General features: G+C 41.2%; 1 protein-coding gene across 4 annotated transcripts in view; it reads right to left on the reverse strand.

Moving 5' to 3' along the window:
- LOC119484813 (protein sidekick-1-like) overlaps positions 1-18,677 on the reverse strand; it is a 291,651-nt gene that overhangs the window by 94,523 nt on the left and 178,451 nt on the right. For all 4 annotated transcript variants that reach the window (XM_037763916.1, XM_037763915.1, XM_037763914.1 and 1 more), the window contains 8 exons: positions 17,450-17,552; positions 12,698-12,873; positions 9,935-10,018; positions 7,034-7,228; positions 5,391-5,507; positions 5,094-5,261; positions 4,296-4,398; positions 3,242-3,415 (listed from right to left, as the gene is read on the reverse strand). In XM_037763916.1, coding sequence (XP_037619844.1) covers positions 3,242-3,415; positions 4,296-4,398; positions 5,094-5,261; positions 5,391-5,507; positions 7,034-7,228; positions 9,935-10,018; positions 12,698-12,873; positions 17,450-17,552 — 1,120 coding nt within the window. The remainder of the gene's footprint in view (positions 1-3,241; positions 3,416-4,295; positions 4,399-5,093; positions 5,262-5,390; positions 5,508-7,033; positions 7,229-9,934; positions 10,019-12,697; positions 12,874-17,449; positions 17,553-18,677) is intronic.

Consider the following 18,677-nt stretch of genomic DNA (forward strand, 5'->3'; position numbering starts at 1 on the left):
CTTCTTTCATGTTTGACAAGAAAGCCAATAAGCGTATTTCCCTTGACAAAAGAGTGTGTCTGAATATGTAAATTACACATCCATGCATTTGTGTTTCATAAAGAAGTCAGTAACAAGGTGCCAAGACTTTTCATTATACAGATATTTGTTTGGTTTTTCTAATTGAAATGTGTGGTCGAATAATGTTGGACAGGCTAGTTCCAGGGTCTGGTCCGGGATCAGCTCCAGTGGGCGATATCTTTTAAATATGGCTGTGTTTTGCATATTATTATTATGATATTTTATTCTGTGCGTGACCTGCACCACAGAAAATATATCTCACCACATCTATTAAAAATAAATCCTCCAGACAATTGGCCAACCCCCGTGGATATTTGTGCATCCCCGCCATGTTAATAACAAAGAAAGCAAAAACAGATATATTCATGAAAGCAATAAAGAGTGTCCAGACATTTGATTATACCAATTTTAGTGCATCATAAGTCTCTTTCAAAAACTGTTTGGTTTGAAGGAGACGAGGAATGGAAAGCAGAAGGCTACAGGTGCTAGCAGAGATTACAGGAGTGAAGATATTAACAGATCACATAAAAGGACAGAACAAATATATTTACACTGAAAGCGTAATGAACGACACGCTTCCCTTGTGCCTAAACTAGACGCATTTCGTATTCATACAGTAAGCCCATTAATTATTTCTAAACATTCATGAATGTGTGTGCACTCTGACAAGCTGCCAGCTCTTAATTTCATCGGATGATACAGTTCAAAAACATTTCAGTTTTTGTTTTTGCTATGTGTTTTTTTTCTTTATATTCAAGTGGGTATGAAGTCAGAAACTGAGAGGAACAGAGAGAGAGAGAGAGAGAGAGATATGAAGAAGACTTAAGGGGGAGGGAAACTCGCACTCTACCACGGAGAAGCGAGGACGGCGGTGAACGAAGGCGGAGGGGGAGCACAGGGGAAATGAGAATGATGTTTTCTTTTCTGAGCTGACATGATCATATTAATTAATGGATGAGCTTAGAGAATGTTAGAGCAACTACCTTCACACAGCTCACACAAAACACTCACACACGCACAGACACACACTCACGAACACATGGATGGGTCTTGCGGGAGTTGAACCAATAACCTGCTGGTAATTAGTCTGTCTCCTCAGCCGCCAGCGTCTGTTAACCTCCATGACCCGTTGATACTGAGCTAACGAGAATGTCAGCCACACACGTGGATGCACGCGCCCCCCCACACACACACACACACACAGACAGACACACAGACGGACAGACAGAAATCCCTTCGTACCCCATTTGTTTTTGCACAGCCACAAACAGAGGCTCACTTCCTCCCTCTGAGTTTGACATGTGTAACCTCTCGTCGCTGTATAATTCAGAAGGATGCGGACTCGTGTTCTATCTCTCTCCTACCTTGCAATTGTATTAATATATCATAAGTGCGTTTTATAAATATATTATGCAAGTACTTATTAATATATAAAGACCCACTACCTGATAGTGTTCTCTCAGAGTGGCTGTAATGAGGCTGTGCGGGATACACTTAAAATATGTGTGTGGCATGTTTTAATCGGAGCGTCAGGAACGCCTGCTCTCATACCAAACACACAAATGTGGCATGTTGGGAATGTGTTCACATGACCACAGAGAAGCACGCATGCATGCAAACAAATTGTGTACTGCATGTACAGAGTACCTGATAGCACATATGACCTTAAACCATTATTACTACTGTCTAATAATAACTCACGCTGACGAGCCACATTCTCACACTTTACAGTTTTAATGATATAGATATGTATGTGGTTGAGAGGGTGTCTGACCCCATGGCTACTATTGGAAATGAGCAATTATTTCATTAGACACCCGCTAATGCTTTCTTTATGTTTGCCAATGTACTTAATTGCCTATGAGCCGCTTCTCTTGAATAATGCTCTGCATAGTCAATATTTTTTTCCCTATAATGCTCAACCCAGAGGCATTCTCCCCGTCAATCATATCTGCAATTTGAATCAGCCAGACAGCTAGCTATGGATTGGCTGTTTGTTTTCCCACTTGATTGCAGCACAAAAAGTCAAAGTCGTTTTCGTGCCTAATCACGAAGAAGAAAACAACTTTGTTGGATCAATGCCTGTTCTGTATTCCACAATATATGTCTGTAAATACCATATAAATGCTCTAAACTCAGACAATTTTCTGAAGATAATGTTCAGGATCATATATTGTACATTCTATGTACAGCAGAAAAAACTCTGCAGCGTGCTTCACAACTTAACAGAATTACGCTTATTTGCCTTCTTGCCAAGGGTTAGATGAGAAGAGTTTTTGTGTCTAAGCGACTAATGGGACAACAATTTTTTGAAATTAGTCAAGTATTGAGGGATGAAGCTGTAACTGGCAGCCGTGAAATGAGCTGCGAGGGCAAGTGAGCAATGTCAGTGTAACGTTATGTCCACTGACGGGCTCAGATTGTTATTATAAGTGTCTGACAACATTATGGAAAGGACCCTACGGAGAAATAAAAGGTTTTCTTACCTTTCTTTCTCTTGATCCCACTTAAGGAGAAGTCTCGTTATGAAATCTGAATATCCGTATACTCTGACTCAAATAAATACGGGCGGCCATCGAATTCAAAGACCTCATCCATGTTGTTGAAATTAATATTCAGCCATGACATTGAAATTCTTTTAGATAACACTAAGCTACGCTCTCTGTACTCCAACAAAACAAACTCTCTTCGTCTGGCGCTCGTGTTTCCACCATGGATGTATTCCACTATTCCACCATTGTCTTCAGCAACACGTCATCTCGCCAGATTTCAGAACAAGAGTTCTCCCTGAGCGAGACTCTTTCCATAATGTCAGACACTTATAATAACAATCAGAGCCTGTCATGGCAAAAACAAGCACTTTTAGTGGACGTGAATGACGGTGCCAGCTTGCCCCAATAGCACCAGATTGCAGCCTGCGAGCAGCTGCCGTCTACAGCGCTCTCCCTCAATACTGGACCAATTTCAGAAATTGTTGTCCCCACTACTCACTTAGAAACAACAAAATGGGAAAATAGGGTCCAGGCTGAAAAGTACCAGAGATACCCTTTAAGATACAGCCAGCAGCTAGTTAGCCTAGCTTAGCACAACGACTGGAAACAGGGGGAAACAGCTAGCCTGGGTCTGTCAGAAATTAGGGTGACATGGTCAAAACAGCTTTGCGCTATTAATTTGAACTCACATGACTTCGAGGCGTGCCGGGCGAGAATCGTTGCCAGCCTGTGATGTCACAGTGCAGGTGTAATCCCCAATGTCACCTGACCATGTCTGACCAATAGTGAGGGAGCCCTGGCGCATGGAGACACGTCCCCCGTTGGTGTGACGGACCGGCACGCCACCTCGATCCCACTTGAAGCTGCAATAGAAAAGGAATACATCTATTGTATACTGTATGTATTTACAGACAGACGAACTGTATAAAAAGTTGGACGACATGAAAGCTCCCAAAAAGTGAAGCCAAAACATCTCGATCGCCCCCTGGTAGCTGGCTGCAGTGTTAGTCATAAATCCCGCCCCCTCCATGTTAGTGGATGGGACATGGGCCAAACAAAGTACTTGTCAAAAACATTTTTCCCAAAGCTGGTTTCCGTCATTTTATTTCTTACCACGCTGATGTATGTTCAAGTGTTCATTTTTCTGATAAGTTTGTTTTTAATTAGTTATTTGATGCTATAAAAAGGGGTGAGACGTCATGATTGACAGCTGTGATTGACAGCTGCTCTGATTGAAGTATTCGCAGCTGGGGGCTCTGAATTGTACGAGAGAGGAGATGTAACTTTAACTTTCCATAACCGTCACCAGTCTGTGTAATAGAACATGTGTCAGTTTGATCATGAATGTAGTTATAGAGATATTACAGTTAGCTGTTGTGTCTTTCTAGCCAAACAGTTACCGTCGTGCTAACGTAGCAGCTAGGTGGCTCACGCTAACAAGCTGTGGCCATGTTTGACTCATGATTGGCTCAGGCGGGTGTGTGGGCGGGACCTTGATACCTCGGCTCCAGCCCCCTGATTACTACTGTGCACGCAGACTCTGGCTCCAAATGATGTCAAAAGCTGCTCCCGATATTTTGGCTTCACTTTTCTACAGTGAGAGGAAGTGGAGATGTGGTCGTCCATCTATATATACGGTCTATGTTACAGATACACAGAAATCCATGGAAAACAGAGAAGAGAAGCAGACACTGTGAGAGTAAGTATACATGTACATAAGCACACAAACAGACAAGCAGGTACCTGATATTGACTCTGGGGTCATGTGTTGCATTACAGTCCAGGATAGCAGTGGTTCCTTTAATAACACGCTGGTCTGTTGGAGGCACAGAAATGACTGTACGGCCTGAAAAAAAAAAAAGTGCCATAAATTTACAGGCTGAAATTAAATTAGTTTAGTATTCTCTTATATTAACATGATGCACGGTCTCGTTTAAATGTATGCTGCTGCAGAATAATGATAAATTAATTATTTTACAGTTTAGCCCTGAACTATTGAAGCTTAACAGCACACAAGCAGGTTTCCTCTCTCACTCATAGACACCCACAGTTAAAATGTAGAAAACTGTTTAGTCTATCATGTTATCGATGCTTTGTTCAACTCAGGTGTTTCACATGTTTTATAACCGAAAGACAAAAAGTGATGGATGCAGTGTAGTCTTATATGTCAGTAACAACCAGGCCTCCAATAGATTAGTAATAGAGTATAGTTTTTATACATCATAGTGCTCAACAGTAATCTAATTCAACAGTATTTAATCTGAAGCTCCCAAGACATATATATATTTATAAAAAATCAGCCAATCGATAAGTTTACCAGCTAATCAATGATCCTCTAAACCGGCCAATCAGATGATGACTTCACCGTTACACCAGCCCACTGCATCGATAACCAATCAGACTGCTGTTCTCCAGCCTGAGCTAATGCGATTTGACAGCTACGGATAAATTAGTGTTCCATGTCTGTTTTAGTCTGTTTAGCAAATGTATATTGAGCAGTTTAATGTATTTTTGTTTGTGTGTAAAGTGCGTGTCTCTTACTCCAGACGGTGAGCGTAGAGGTGGCGTTAATGGTTCCCTGTGGGTTGGAGACAATACAAGTGTAATCCCCTGAATCCTGGAAGCTGATTGGTTGAATCTGCAAACCACCTGACTGCAACAGTGTGAACCTGGGCACCTGCACGGAGCCGCTAGCTAAGACCTGTGATCCTGCAGAGAGAGAAAATAATAAAACAGCCTTGAGGTGAACGAAAGTAATTAAGTCATTAAGCACATTTTTAATTACAAACACATCATGTCAGCGTGTCAGTGTGTAACGCAGAGTGTGTGTTCTGTTACCTTTCCTCCAGGTGATGGCCGGTTTTGGAGCTCCGCTCGTCTGGCACAGAAAATAGGCTGTGGTCCCATCAGTTACCGTTTGGTCGGACAGAGGGAATGTAAATGTGGGGGACACACCTGAAACCCAGCGAGAGAGCGTGAGAGGAACGAAGACAGATGGCTACTGAGAGGAGATTGGTGGGAAAAGAGTGGAGCGAGAGTGGAGCTTAATGGTGAGGAGAAAACAGAAGAAGGGAAAAAGAAAGAATGACAGTGTTGATCTAAACACAAATGCCTCCTCTTTGATCAATGGAGGCTTTATTCATTACCTGGTGCTACGTGTGTGCGCATAAATGTGGAAGGTGGTGGTGTAGAAGGCTCCACGGGGGACTTTTAATTATAACGCTCACTAAACAGAGCGTAACTCTATTGAGACAAATATAATCGTACGTGCAGACGTCTGCAGCTGACGCGCACTGAAAACTATCAAGTCAAGGCAGAGCGTTCGACTAGCTGACTCTCACTTTAATTTCAGGTGGGGCTGTGGTTGGCTTGTCATATTGCCAAAACACAGAAGGAAAGCTTAAGATATGGTTCTAAACACAACTCAAACTTACTTTGGAAGGCAAAGCAGTACACTAGGCGTTTGATTTTCAAATGAAAGTCAACATGTATGGCCAAATGTAGAGGATAAAGTGGGATGGCGAGAACAATACAGCTGAAATGATTAGCTGATTGATCAATTAAACCAAAACCAAAATACTCTGCAATTATTATGCAAGCATTTTTTTCTTTACTAGTTTCCAGACAATTTACAGACTCAACGCTTTATCGATTATTGAGAAAATAATCTGGAGACTAATCGATAATGAAAATCATCTTTAGTTGAAGCCCCAAAAAAAACAATTACAGCATATATGAGCAGATACAAAGAAAGTAACAGACAAATAATGGAGACAAAAAAGGAGTACAGTAGAACAGTAAATTATGATTCACGAGAAAGAAACTTAAAGAGGACCTATTACCTATTATGCTTATTTTCAGGTGCATACTTGTATTTTGTTTTTCTATTAGAACATGTTCACATGCTTTTATGTTCAAAAAACGCTTTACTTTTCTCATACCGGCTCTTTTCACCCTCTGTCTGAAACTCTCTGTTTGAGCATGATGTCGGAATCTGGCGGACCGTTTTTGTGTCAAACTATTGATTTCTTAAATAAGTAGCCGTGTAATAAGCGGAATTATGTACAGCTTGCGGGTCACTGTTGTGAAATAAACCCCTTCAGGGCGATGCGGCACCGACTCAAAAGAACAATGACCGGCTCGCTGTACATTATCCCTTACGTGTTACTCTGTGACATCACCATGCTACGGAAGAAAAGGCAGGATTTCAAAAAAGGCATTTCAGGCAGTTCAGGAGCAGTGTTTCTGTGGGGGAGAGTAACTCAGACTTTGGGCTTTGTAACTTTGCAGACTTTTTACATGCACAAAAAACTATATAACACACTAAAGGAAAGGGAAAAAGCCCAAAAGCATAATAGGTCTTCTTTAAAAGGAAAGACAATAGTGGCATCGACAGAGGCTGAATTAGAGAGACTTGTAGGTGTGTAAATACAACTTTAAACAAGTGTGTTTTATTGTGTGAGTGTGTCAGGCAAACTCACTAGATACAAGTAGTTGTGCGTGTGCCTGAGTTTCTCCGGCAGCGTTGCGAGCAAAGCACTGGAAGATTCCTCCGTCTCCTGGCTGCACCCTGCGCACCGTCAGCCCGGTTGCTGCGGTGACCTTGTAGCGTGAGTTGGCCAGTTTGGAAAGAGGCACGGCGTCCTTGTACCACTCTATCCTGGGCTGGGGCACACCTACACGCGTGCGTGTACATGAAAAAACGAACACACGAGAGGGAGAAAATATTCAATTTCCTTAATAGCAAGCCGGCTGACCTCACTGCTGAAACAGCCACACACACTCTTTTCACCAATCTTTCTTCTCTGTTATCCACTCTCTCTCCCTATAAATATGCATGTGGGCATAATGACTGCTAATAATATATTGATTGGAGAGTGTGGATGGTAGGGTAAGGGTGGCAGAAGGGGCCAAAAAACATTCTGAATAAAAGATGTGGGCAAAAGCAGCACACTGAATATCTACAGTATCGGCTGCCACCTGTCTGATGGACATGCCAGGTATGACAGGCATGGGTTCATGCAATTACTCTGTCTCAACCCTCCATACCAGTGTGTGTGTGTGTGCGTGTGTTTGAGGAAAGGAGAGATGAATTCCACACTTTTCCTCAATCTGTTGGTGTCAAGCTTTCACAGACATGCGTGAAGTATTTTTCACCCCCTCCTTGTCTCGCTCACTCTGTCACTCTGCGCTCTATCTGTCTTTTCCTCCTTCCCTCGTTCCTCCTCCCAGCCTCCATCCCTCTCTTCGTACCCTCAGGCCTCTGCTATTTAATTACACTGCCACTGTATCAGATTACTGAGGAGGAACACACCCGCTCAGTGTGTGTGTTTGAGAGAGACAGAGAGGAGAGTATGTTGCAGTTTTTAGAGCCGTGTCCACCTCTGCTTATATAAATGTTTTCATGTAATCCATTTAAAAACAAGAGTCATGAACAAGTGCAATTTTCATGCTTGGTCTGAGCTCATACTGTCACAAGTATAAGTCACTATTCAGGAAGCCAACAGACTAATGCACACACACACACACTGAATGACACCAAACAGCATAATGTAAGGTCGATAGGGTCACCTTGACACATCCTGGGCTGTTGATACTTAAAGAGGACATATTGTGCTCATTTTCAGGTTCATACTTGTATTTGGGTTTTCTACTAGAACACATTTACATGCTTTAATGTTCAAAAAATGCATTATTTTTCTCATACTGTCCATCTGAATATACCTGTATTCACTTTCTGTCTGAAACGCTCCGTTTTAGTGCCTGTCTCTTTAAGCCTCTTTGCAAAGGTAGTTCTCCTCAACACCACTTCAAAACATCCGAATTTTAGCTTTAAGATAACCAGACAGTCTCTTTCAAATCTATAAACTGACTAAAATACAGCATTAAGATGTGACCATTTTTCTTGTGAGGATTTACCACAATGAGTTCAGTTCATGACCCACCTGGCTGCAAACACCAGCAGAGTCAGAGCCACAGTATGTTTCAAAGTCCTTATCGGATCATCTGAAACCCATTGAATGAAACCATTGTGTCTGACCTCTCTCCCTCTATGACTGCAGTGACGTCATCCCCAACGGGTAGCACTTTTGTCTTCAGATGTAATCAGACCACAAGCTGTATGACCTAGTTCTCGGCTTGGTTTAAACTAGTTTGTTTTAAGCATACTGAGACCTTAAAGTACACGATAAAACAATACTCATATATTCATTTGTACACTGAAAGAGACATTCATTGCTGGAATCATTCCTCCTCTCTATGCTGGCTGTGAAGGGATCCCTTCCTAATGCAATATTAAATATCAGAAAAAGGGGACAAAATATACAGCCCTCACTCTGTGCAAAAATGCATTTCAAAGTTCAGCCAAAGCTAATTTGAGCCTTCAGCAGTCTGAGTTTGTCAATTCAAGTAAGCCTTCTCCAAAATGATGGTGTTTTACACCATACACTATTCCCTGTATGCGTCAATATCCATCCACCACAGCTAAGCTTTATAGATACCACTTGACATGACTAACTCGGACTGCAGAGGCCTTATATTCGATTTGGCTGGATGCATTTTTACACAGAATAAGGACTGTGGATTTTGTCGTCCATTTTTTAAATTGGAATGGAACAGATTTCTTCACAGCCAGTATGGACAGGAAAAATTATTAACAGAACCAATAACTTTTTCAATGTACATATGGACATGTGAGTATTGCTTTAAGACATACTTGAAAACCATTGACTGTATATGAGAAGTGGACCAATTGATTTGTGAACTGCTGTTCTGAAGCCTTGAGTTTGGTATTTTGGCCGTTGCCATCTTGGTTTTTTGAAACCAGAAGTGACATGAGAGGGTGGAGCTAAGTACAACCGAATGCGGAATAAGACATTTTTAGTTGTTAATGTTACAACAAAATGTCATGTACTGAAAACACACTGTGGAAGGGTTAAAGTTGTAAGACATAAACACGGACAACTCCTAGACTGGACAACGCGGTGGTAGCGACCTGTCAATCACAAGGTAGCCACGCCCTAAAGCATCCCCTGCTTTATGGTCTATCTGACTCTAAATGGGACCATAATTTACTAAATGAACATCATGCTGTATTGAAGAAGACTTGAAACTAGCGATTGAGACCATAAACTCATGTTTACGATGTTTACTGAGGTAATAAATCAAGTGAGAAGTAGGCTCATTTTCTCATAGACTTCTATACAATCAGACTTATTTTTGCAACCAGAGGAGTCGCCCCCTGCTGGCTGTTAGAAAGAATGCAAGTTTAAGGCACTTCCACATTGGCTTCACTTCTCAGACCCGAAGTTGTCCACTGTTGAAAATATGTAAACCAATCCTTTAAGTATGTTTACAGTCACACACACATATAGTCAGTGTACCTGTGGCCAGGCAAGGGATATCTACATTCCTGTCGAGGTCAGCAAGGATCTTCCTCTTAGGTTGAGCAGTCAGAGAAGGTGGCTCTGCAGGGAAATATATAAAGCATTTAAATATGCAGAACATTCTGAATCAACATGTGGATAAAATAACATCTCAAACTGAACAACAGAAACTAAGAACACCCCCTGCTGCTGGCAACACGCCTGAATTACTAATAATAAGCCCTCAAAAAAGGCTAAAAATACGTGTTCTATCATTAAATAGCTTAAAATCTTGAAGGAAGAATTGTGGGTTCTGCCCTCTACAAGTATTTATTCTTTAATAGAAAAGAGACCTGGAGTGGACAACACTCCACTGTGGAATAAAAATAGATCCCCCTCTTGGCTCTGAGTATCTTAAGTGTCATTGCAAGGCAGGATTTCTGTCTATATGCCCTGTGAAATGACTTCCACACACAGTGACAGAGAAAAACACATTCTTTGAGTATCCCAAGGGAAACAATCCCCTTTTTAAACTACTTCATTTCGCTGCCAATAACTGCTCCCTCTAAACATCTTCACCAGTGTCGCTCTAAATGCTGACAGCAGCTGCGAGACAAAGCTTCCCCTCGATTTGAATGTGAATATATGCCTTTTGGTGTATTACTGTAATGCCACATGTTATGAAAAATGGACCGCACACGCTCCATTTCTTTCAAAAACATTTGTTAATATTTAGTGAGAGGTATTGACACAGCAAAGCCCAGAGAGGGAGACGGACTGGCTAATTCATTTTCAGTCTGGCATCTCTGGAAAAACGGCTCCACACAGTAGCGGCACCTGTTCACTGAAAAATGACTTTGAGGAAAATGAAATGTCCAGTGTATGCACTAAATAATGAATGAATGAGGAGAAGGCTTTTTAATGGGAGTTTCATTTCATTTCTTTTTTTTCTTCCATACTTGTTTAATAATAACATATAACAGTAATGTGTTGACACCATGCTGTCATTGTAATGCTGTTGTACTTAAGAAAAAAAGAGAAACAATCCCTTTCCTCCAGCATTATTTCTCTCTATTTCTCCTTCGTTGCTTCACGCACTAGATGGGTAAACTGAGGTGGCAATAACAAAAAAAAAAAAAGACTGCAAGTTTGATCAAGCTGTGTGTGTGGACAGCTACACAGTAGACTCCCATGTTGCTGCTACTTTTATTTTTCTCGCCTTTAAAGTTCTTTACGACTTCGTGGTAACTTTTAAACCCACACATGCGCCGCGTCTCCTATCTTTATTGTGCACGGTGGAATTTGGCACGATTTTTGACAAGAGAACGAGGGAGGCGTGCAGCGAATGGGAGAACGGGAAAACAAGAGATGAATAACAGCCATGTGGCGTGACACCGATAACACGGACGCATTAATCGCCTTCAGTTAGGTGAGTGTAAGACAGGACCTAGATGCTCGAATACAACAAAACGCATTTTGGATGTGTGTGTTTGGGTGGTTGGGTTTAGAGCTTTGAGCTTCCGTGGATTCCCTGCTGTCTGCCTGCAAAACAAAGATGGAGAACAACAACAGATTTTGTTGTTTGCACCAGTAGTCGTCTTTACAGTATACAACAACACGGGCATGGAGTGTCATACATATTCCGATTAGTGGATCTGGGCAGAAAAGAAATGAAATTGAATAATGAATCCCTTTGAGGCTGTCTCCTTCTTTCACACAGACACATACACTATTCTGTTTAGGAATCTCTTTCATTGCATCAAGGTCTGTTGAGCCCATAACAGAAGAAGAGGATCAGTACCAATATATTCATCAGTCTCTGCTCCTCTGATACATATGAATGCATGCAGACTTTTTACCCTGCCAGGCAGGCCCTAACAGTCCTGTTGGCCTAATGAAGGAAGATAACGTAGGGATAGAGAGAGATAGAGGGAGGCGAAAGACGGAGAGTAAGAGGGTACAAAAATTGGTGGGAGATGGTGAGCGGGGGAACAGAAAGAGAATGAGTGGGATATAAATATTCAGGCAGGTCTTCTCTGACTAGTGAGTATTCTGTAAGCGTGGGTAGTTTGCTCTTTCTGCGTTAGGCGCTCCCTCGCTCCGACAATCACGGCAGATCAAAAAGACGCTGACGAACTGGGGGAGAAAAGTTTCGCTTCATCAATCACACGCTCCCTGCCTGCTCGTGTGTTGTTTTCTATTTACGCACACATAGCGAGGACAGGAGTGGATTGTGACGAGAGCGCTCCTGTTTGAGTGCTTCCAGTGTTCTCTTATTGATTGGCGACTCCGGGGAACAAAACTAATTTAGCTGCCGGGCAAACGGGCATGTGTGTCTGCGTTTGCCACTTTGTGATTTTTGTGGGTGAGCGCAGAGTACACACACGACGCATGTATTTGATAGCACACACGGATGAATTAGTGCGTACATGAATCTAACAGCTGTTTGTGACTACAACGGGCAGTTTGTTGGTGAGTGTGGACAACGGATTCAGCTCGAGTAGTCCTGTAGCTGACAGCCACCGCCCGGGGTGTTCACAGTCATGCTTCCAGGAGAAAAGTAGGAATAAATGGAGGAATAAACAGAATGAAACAGCGCCTGGAGCAAAAAATGTGAAGGAAAAGATGAGAGCAAGGTTAAAATGTAAATTAATGGTACATGGTGAGGGCATTAGGCTTGATGGGTCAGACCTACCCAGGATAATCATGGATAATCATGTTAGGCAGTGTGTGTGTGTGTGTGTGTGTGTGTGTGTGTGTGTGTGCGCCCTTTTTTCTTACCCATTACAGTGAGGTGGGCCCTTGCCTCCACAGGTTTGGCAGTGCTGTTGCTAAGCAACGCCTCACAAACATATAACCCTGTGTCAGAAGAGGTGGTGGCAGGAATAATGAGCCGACGCCCACTGGTCAAACGACGCCCATCACGTTTCCATGACACCATGAGGCTGTCAATCGGTCTGAGTGGAGAAGAGAGGAGAGAAAGAATAGCAGTGAGTGGGGTGAATTTGAGAAAAAGGAAAAGAGTGACAGAAGGCAATTACGACATATTAAATCCATCAGTTTATGTGTCAATGAGGCAGGAAATGAATGATGACAGTCTGTATATCAGAGCAGTCAGCTCTACTCAGCATGAAGGAGCTTCAGTCAGTTACGCTGGATGTTGGAGAAAGGAAATGGGTTTTCATGTATAAAAAATAAGAAATTCTGTTTTGGATAAACAACATCAAAACACCATTCTTTTGTGTGTGTCTGTGTGTGTGCGTGTGTGTGTGTGTGTGTTTGTGTAACACAGTATTAATACAGCATTGTATTTATTCATGAAAGTGCAGCTCAGTTTTTTGGTGCATTTTCATGCAGCATTTCAATTTTGATAAGCAATCTGCATTAAAATGTGCAACTGATTTACCAGCTAATTATGTAATCAGAAACTGGAACTGCCTTCCAGATGCATTTTGTTGAGGACATCTTAAAAGTTGTAGTTTAATTATAGGTTTTGTACACAAACAGTACTACGAAAATAACTCAAAATGTAGTGATGCAAATACTCGTTGATAAAATAGCATTACAAAGCATATTCATACATTGCTACGGCTGCGATTACACAAAAAAAAAGTCAATTATAAAGGTTTAAAATTATAAAACGATTTTTGTTTAGAAGGGTTTGGTAAAACCAATGTAGTAGGAGCCGTTAAAGAAACATAAATGAATCAGATGGAATGATATAAAACAATGCATAAAAAGGCTGAGTGTGAAATAAAAGCTACTGTCAAATTGAACAAGTGAAATCTCCGAAATTCATTATCTTAACGACCATTAATGTTACATTCTTTTGATTTATTATTATTATACTTTTTATTTCTAAGAAGTTCTTTGGTTTTTATTCCAATAGCAATCACTTTGACATGACATTCGATGGCATTAACAAAGGTCGTTAAAGGAACAGTGTGTAACATTTAAGGGGATTTATTGGCAGAAATGGAATATAATATTAATAAGTATGTTTTGTTTAGTGTATAATCACATGAAAATAAGAATCTTTGTGTTTTTGTTACTTTAGAATGAGCCGTTTATATCTACATACGGAGCGGGTCCTCTTCACGGAGCCGGCCACCATGTTTCTACAGTAGTCCAGAACGGACAAACCAAACACTCTAGATAGGACCATTCACGTTTTTGCGCCAGCCATTGTAGTTCTCCTACACGCTTGTCACGCGGGACAGGAGAAATTGCAGTTGGTTGCAATCTGCAACCTCACCACTAGATGCTGCCGAATGTTACACACTGCTCCTTTAAGGTGGACGGTACAATGTTTGGATATGATGTGGAAAGAAGTAGAAAAGTGGGAAAAATTGCATTTTTGGACAATTAATGCATTCAGCAACATATTTCCTGTTGCTGTTTTGGATGTTAATAAGGTCAGTTTATAAAATAATTGAAGATACTAAAAATCATTATATGTAAGAAGTTAGGGTTGCCCCCTAATTGGATGTTTTGGTCTTAGTCGATTTCTTTTGTCACTGAGTTGTTTTTTATGCTGAATGACTTAAGAAGTCACATACTCAAGTTTTTCAAAGTGGGTAACTTGGATGAATATGCAACCAAATCCACTTAATATGCAGTCCAACTGTAAATAATATAATGTCAGACATAATGTGTTTTGCGTCTTCTTTGGATACAGTTGAGAGTACGCTGCTTTCTCTCTCAGGTGATACAACTCGAGGTGACAAATTGGATGGAAAAGTAATTAAAGTTACGGCAAGGCTGATATGTCAGAATTTTAATATGCTTATTCAGTGGGTCCTGTCCACAACAAAAGAACCCCAAATGTACCAAAAGACAGAAAAGCTGATTTTTACAGGCCTTAATATTAGACCTACTGGCAAAGCTTGTTTCCAATGAAACTCCTAATTATTTTAGCACTCTACCAGGACTGCATTGGTGCATATGACTGATTAATGGATAATGGATGTGGATAGCAGATACTTTTAGACTTCAGCACTGCACTTGATTTCACTGATCACACTTTCCTTTCTCCCAAACTTCAATAGAATAGTTTGTCTCTTGTACTTGTTCCCTGGGTAGAGTTATCTCTCCGGAATGAGTATCTTTCAGCAGATTCTCTGATATCAGAAATAGTCCCCGTGGAGTGGGCTGATTTTGGCAGAAGAAACGCAGGAGACTCTGAGCTCATTTGTCTACAGTTGTAATACCAGTAGAGAGGGTTGCAAAGACCCAATTACATGGTGTTAAATAAAAAAAAAAAACGACTGTTCTGACCATATTTCTCATTATACTCCCATCTTCTATCAGGTGTAATATGGTTTAGTCGCTTGTTTTTTCATACTGTACCTTGAGTGGGTCAAGTGCTGCTGAGAAACATTTAATGAACTTCAGCTCTCACGGATCAGAGCAGCACGTCTAGTCCCGACTAAATAACACAATACAGCATAAACTCAATACAGCATGTTGAGCAAGTAGAGCCCTAAATAGCACCTGTTGGGATCTGACGATTCAGACTGGCAGTCTTTTTACCTGCCTTTTATCAGCCTCACTTTTCTTTTCAATCAATGTTGGACTTATTCAAGAACATGCCTCTGAGAGCAGCATATTACAACATGTGCAGTATTCTGTTCTCCTTGTGTGTATACAACAGTGGGGTGTAACTGTGGTTTTCCAAACCCCAAAGTTGTTTCTCCATCCTCTGGCATCAGAATCAGGGAATTCAGTGTGTGATACTGAAAACACTGGCAAGTACTGCAGAAGTTATTCTGCACTAGTGTAGTGCCCGTCCGGAAAGGGTCGATTGCTTGGCTCCCAGAAGTGCATCTTGAAGCGTTGTCGAGAAACGCGGGATGGCTGCTTGCACCCGTCAAGTGTGAAATTGATTGGATGAACGTTTCTTAAGATGTGCAAAGGGCAGTCATACATACACAGACAGTAGTTAGATGATGCTGCTAAATCACCACCTCTTGGTGAAATAGCACCAAATTTGTCATGGTCACTCAGACCTTGTATCTAAACATGTCCACCTAATGTGGTCGCAATAGCACAAAGCGTTCAGGAGACATGACATTTTTTGTAATATAAGCCCTTCTCACAGCATTTGAGCTAACTTTAAGCTACAGCAAAACTATATAGAACATCAACAATCCCAAAAACTTTCTCCGGCTTGGTCCAGAGATGTTCTGTAACAAATTTGATGACGATTGCTAAAAAATGTGTAGGAGGAGTAGCGAAAAATCTGATTCGGACACAATTAAAAATAGTAGAAAACTAATATAGACGCAAATGGGCGTGGATTATATGGATAGAATCGTCTGAAAAAAAAAGAAGAATTTTTTTTCTGAAAGTTAAGGTTGTTAATTTACAGGCAAATGTAAATTTAATTGTTATAGCGCCACCATCTGGTCAAATTGCACCACATTTGACACTGCACTCCCTTAGGTCCATAGAGCAAGCGTGTTTTGTTTAACTCCGCCTCCCAGCCCTTGATCAAGCCTCGGTCTGGGTCTCATTCACATGAACGGAGGAAGAGAAATAACTCTGGATTCAGTTATTAGTGCATTTTACAACTTTTAAGACCTAATGATTTAAATAAGGGCTATTAGAGTGTTCATAATGGGAAGTTAATTTACCTCAAAACAAAATTATCTACTGATTTACAGATGTGTCTTTCCCAATATAAGTCTATGGTAAAAAGTATTTTTGGGCCCACTGGCATCACGTGACCGACACGGAAGTTGTAGTACCGCCATTTGGCCACTATGAAAATTTGCTTCAAAGCCCGTTGCTCTTTCTGGGGGCTTGATATATAACTATATTGTACTCATGCCACCCCTAAAAATAAGTCGGAAAACTGGTTCTAAAGTGTTCCTTTTGTCTTGAGAGAAGAGGCTATCCGCAGCGGTTGTTTGGAGGGAATAAAATGACACACTACAGGCTGTGTTCAAAACAAACACTGCTTTGTTTAACAGAAAAGCACACATAAGCCAGTGCTCAATTGCCTTTTTACTCATGAGGGACACAGAGGGAGGTCGGACTGTGTTCATCTAAGAGATGAGCGGAAACTGATTTCAGCTCAATTTTTGGCAACTCTTAAACTGAAGTAGAATTTGTTGTTGCTCTGAAAAACATCTGTTGAGTCAGACGAGACTGCACCCCCTGCGTCAGTACGTGTGTGTGTGTGTGTGTGTGTGTGTGTGTGTGTGTGCGATACTCAATATGTGGCAGTGTGAATTTGTGGGTGTGTTTAGCTTCTTTGCTGATGTCAGATGGGACTTTGATCCAACTTCTGTTTAAGTTAACTTGGTACTGGTGTGTGTGTGTGTGTGTGTGTGTGTGTTCTGTGTGTGCTGTGTGTCTATACACTAATACTGGGGGGAGAGACTTGCTGAGCTACGAGTTTATGTGGTGTCCTCTAATTGCCCTGGAAGAAAACAGTGCTGTCTAGCAAGAAAGGAATTGTTCGTGCTTGTGTGTGTGTGTGTGTGTGTGTGTGTTGTGCGTGTGTGCGTGTGCATAAAATAAATTTACCTGGCATTAGCAATGCACTCCAGTGTCGCCTCGCTGCCTGCCACCACTGTTGTGTTTTTGGGTCCGATCACGATCGCCGGAGCCACAAGTTCTGATTCAGGATCTGTGACAGAAAGACAAAATATGAGAGGCAGTTTAGGCCTTAAATCACACACAAGTCTCCCACTCACGCTACTGTACACTTTTACACATGCACAATCACACAATCATGTACTCGCCATGATACTTTTTTTGGGCTCACATACTGTATATAAAAGCACCATGACAGTGTTCTTTGTGTTATTTGATCTAACGCTGGACAGACATTGTACGCATTAAGCCTTTTAACTTTAATTACTTTAATAACTTGGACAATCATGTACATTTCTGGCTTGTCAGAAATGTTGGTTGGTTGTTCCGGCATTTGATTTCCGAAATGGCTGCTGTCAAAAGATGCGTTATAAACTGTAGTGTTGTATTGGAGTAGTATTTTAAATGTTGTAGTCTTGACTGAGACTGTTATAATACTGATGCAGATAAAACTGAACTTTGCTATAAAACAGATGGACCACATTGTCGGCATCTTACAGCCATCTGTGGGCCAATATTCTTCTTTCTTTTCTTATTTTCCTTTCAAAGTAGAATTGTACACAGTAACACTACCTCTTCTCTCTTTTGTCAACATTTTTGAGGATGCGGTCATCTTGATTAAATAAAACTATATTTGAATTGTCATGATAAAACCACATTGTGATCAAACCATACAGTGTGAGAACAGAAGCCATACCTTTTGGCCGTGCAGAAAGAGTGATTAAACCCAACATACATAATTAAAAAAATGATCACACACAAATATACTCAATGAAAATATACATAGGAGAGAATGATAGTATATTGGATTGAGATCAGTAGCACCGGTTTGCCTGACGTTAAGCTGGTCTGTCTCTGTGTGTGTATGTGTGAAACCGCACCCTGTACCCTCCTCAAACAACATCACAACATCACAACCTTAAAACATACCGGTAATTCAAAATGAAGAGAACTGATTGTTGTTTTTTTTGTCAAGAAAAATACTGGGGTGCCAGTTACACCTGTCCCCGGCCCTGAAAGACCCATCATCGCCGGAGGTAATCGTTCCACCTCCTGTCTCAACCAGTCCCCTGGTAAAATACCTGTTCAAATTCATGTTTGCCCTTTGCTAGCAATTTTCAGTAAGCCTAGAGTCCCACTCCCCTGTACCGCTGTTGTG

The sequence above is a fragment of the Sebastes umbrosus genome, chromosome 3, assembly GCF_015220745.1.
Source record: "Sebastes umbrosus isolate fSebUmb1 chromosome 3, fSebUmb1.pri, whole genome shotgun sequence".
Lineage (NCBI taxonomy): Eukaryota > Metazoa > Chordata > Actinopteri > Perciformes > Sebastidae > Sebastes > Sebastes umbrosus.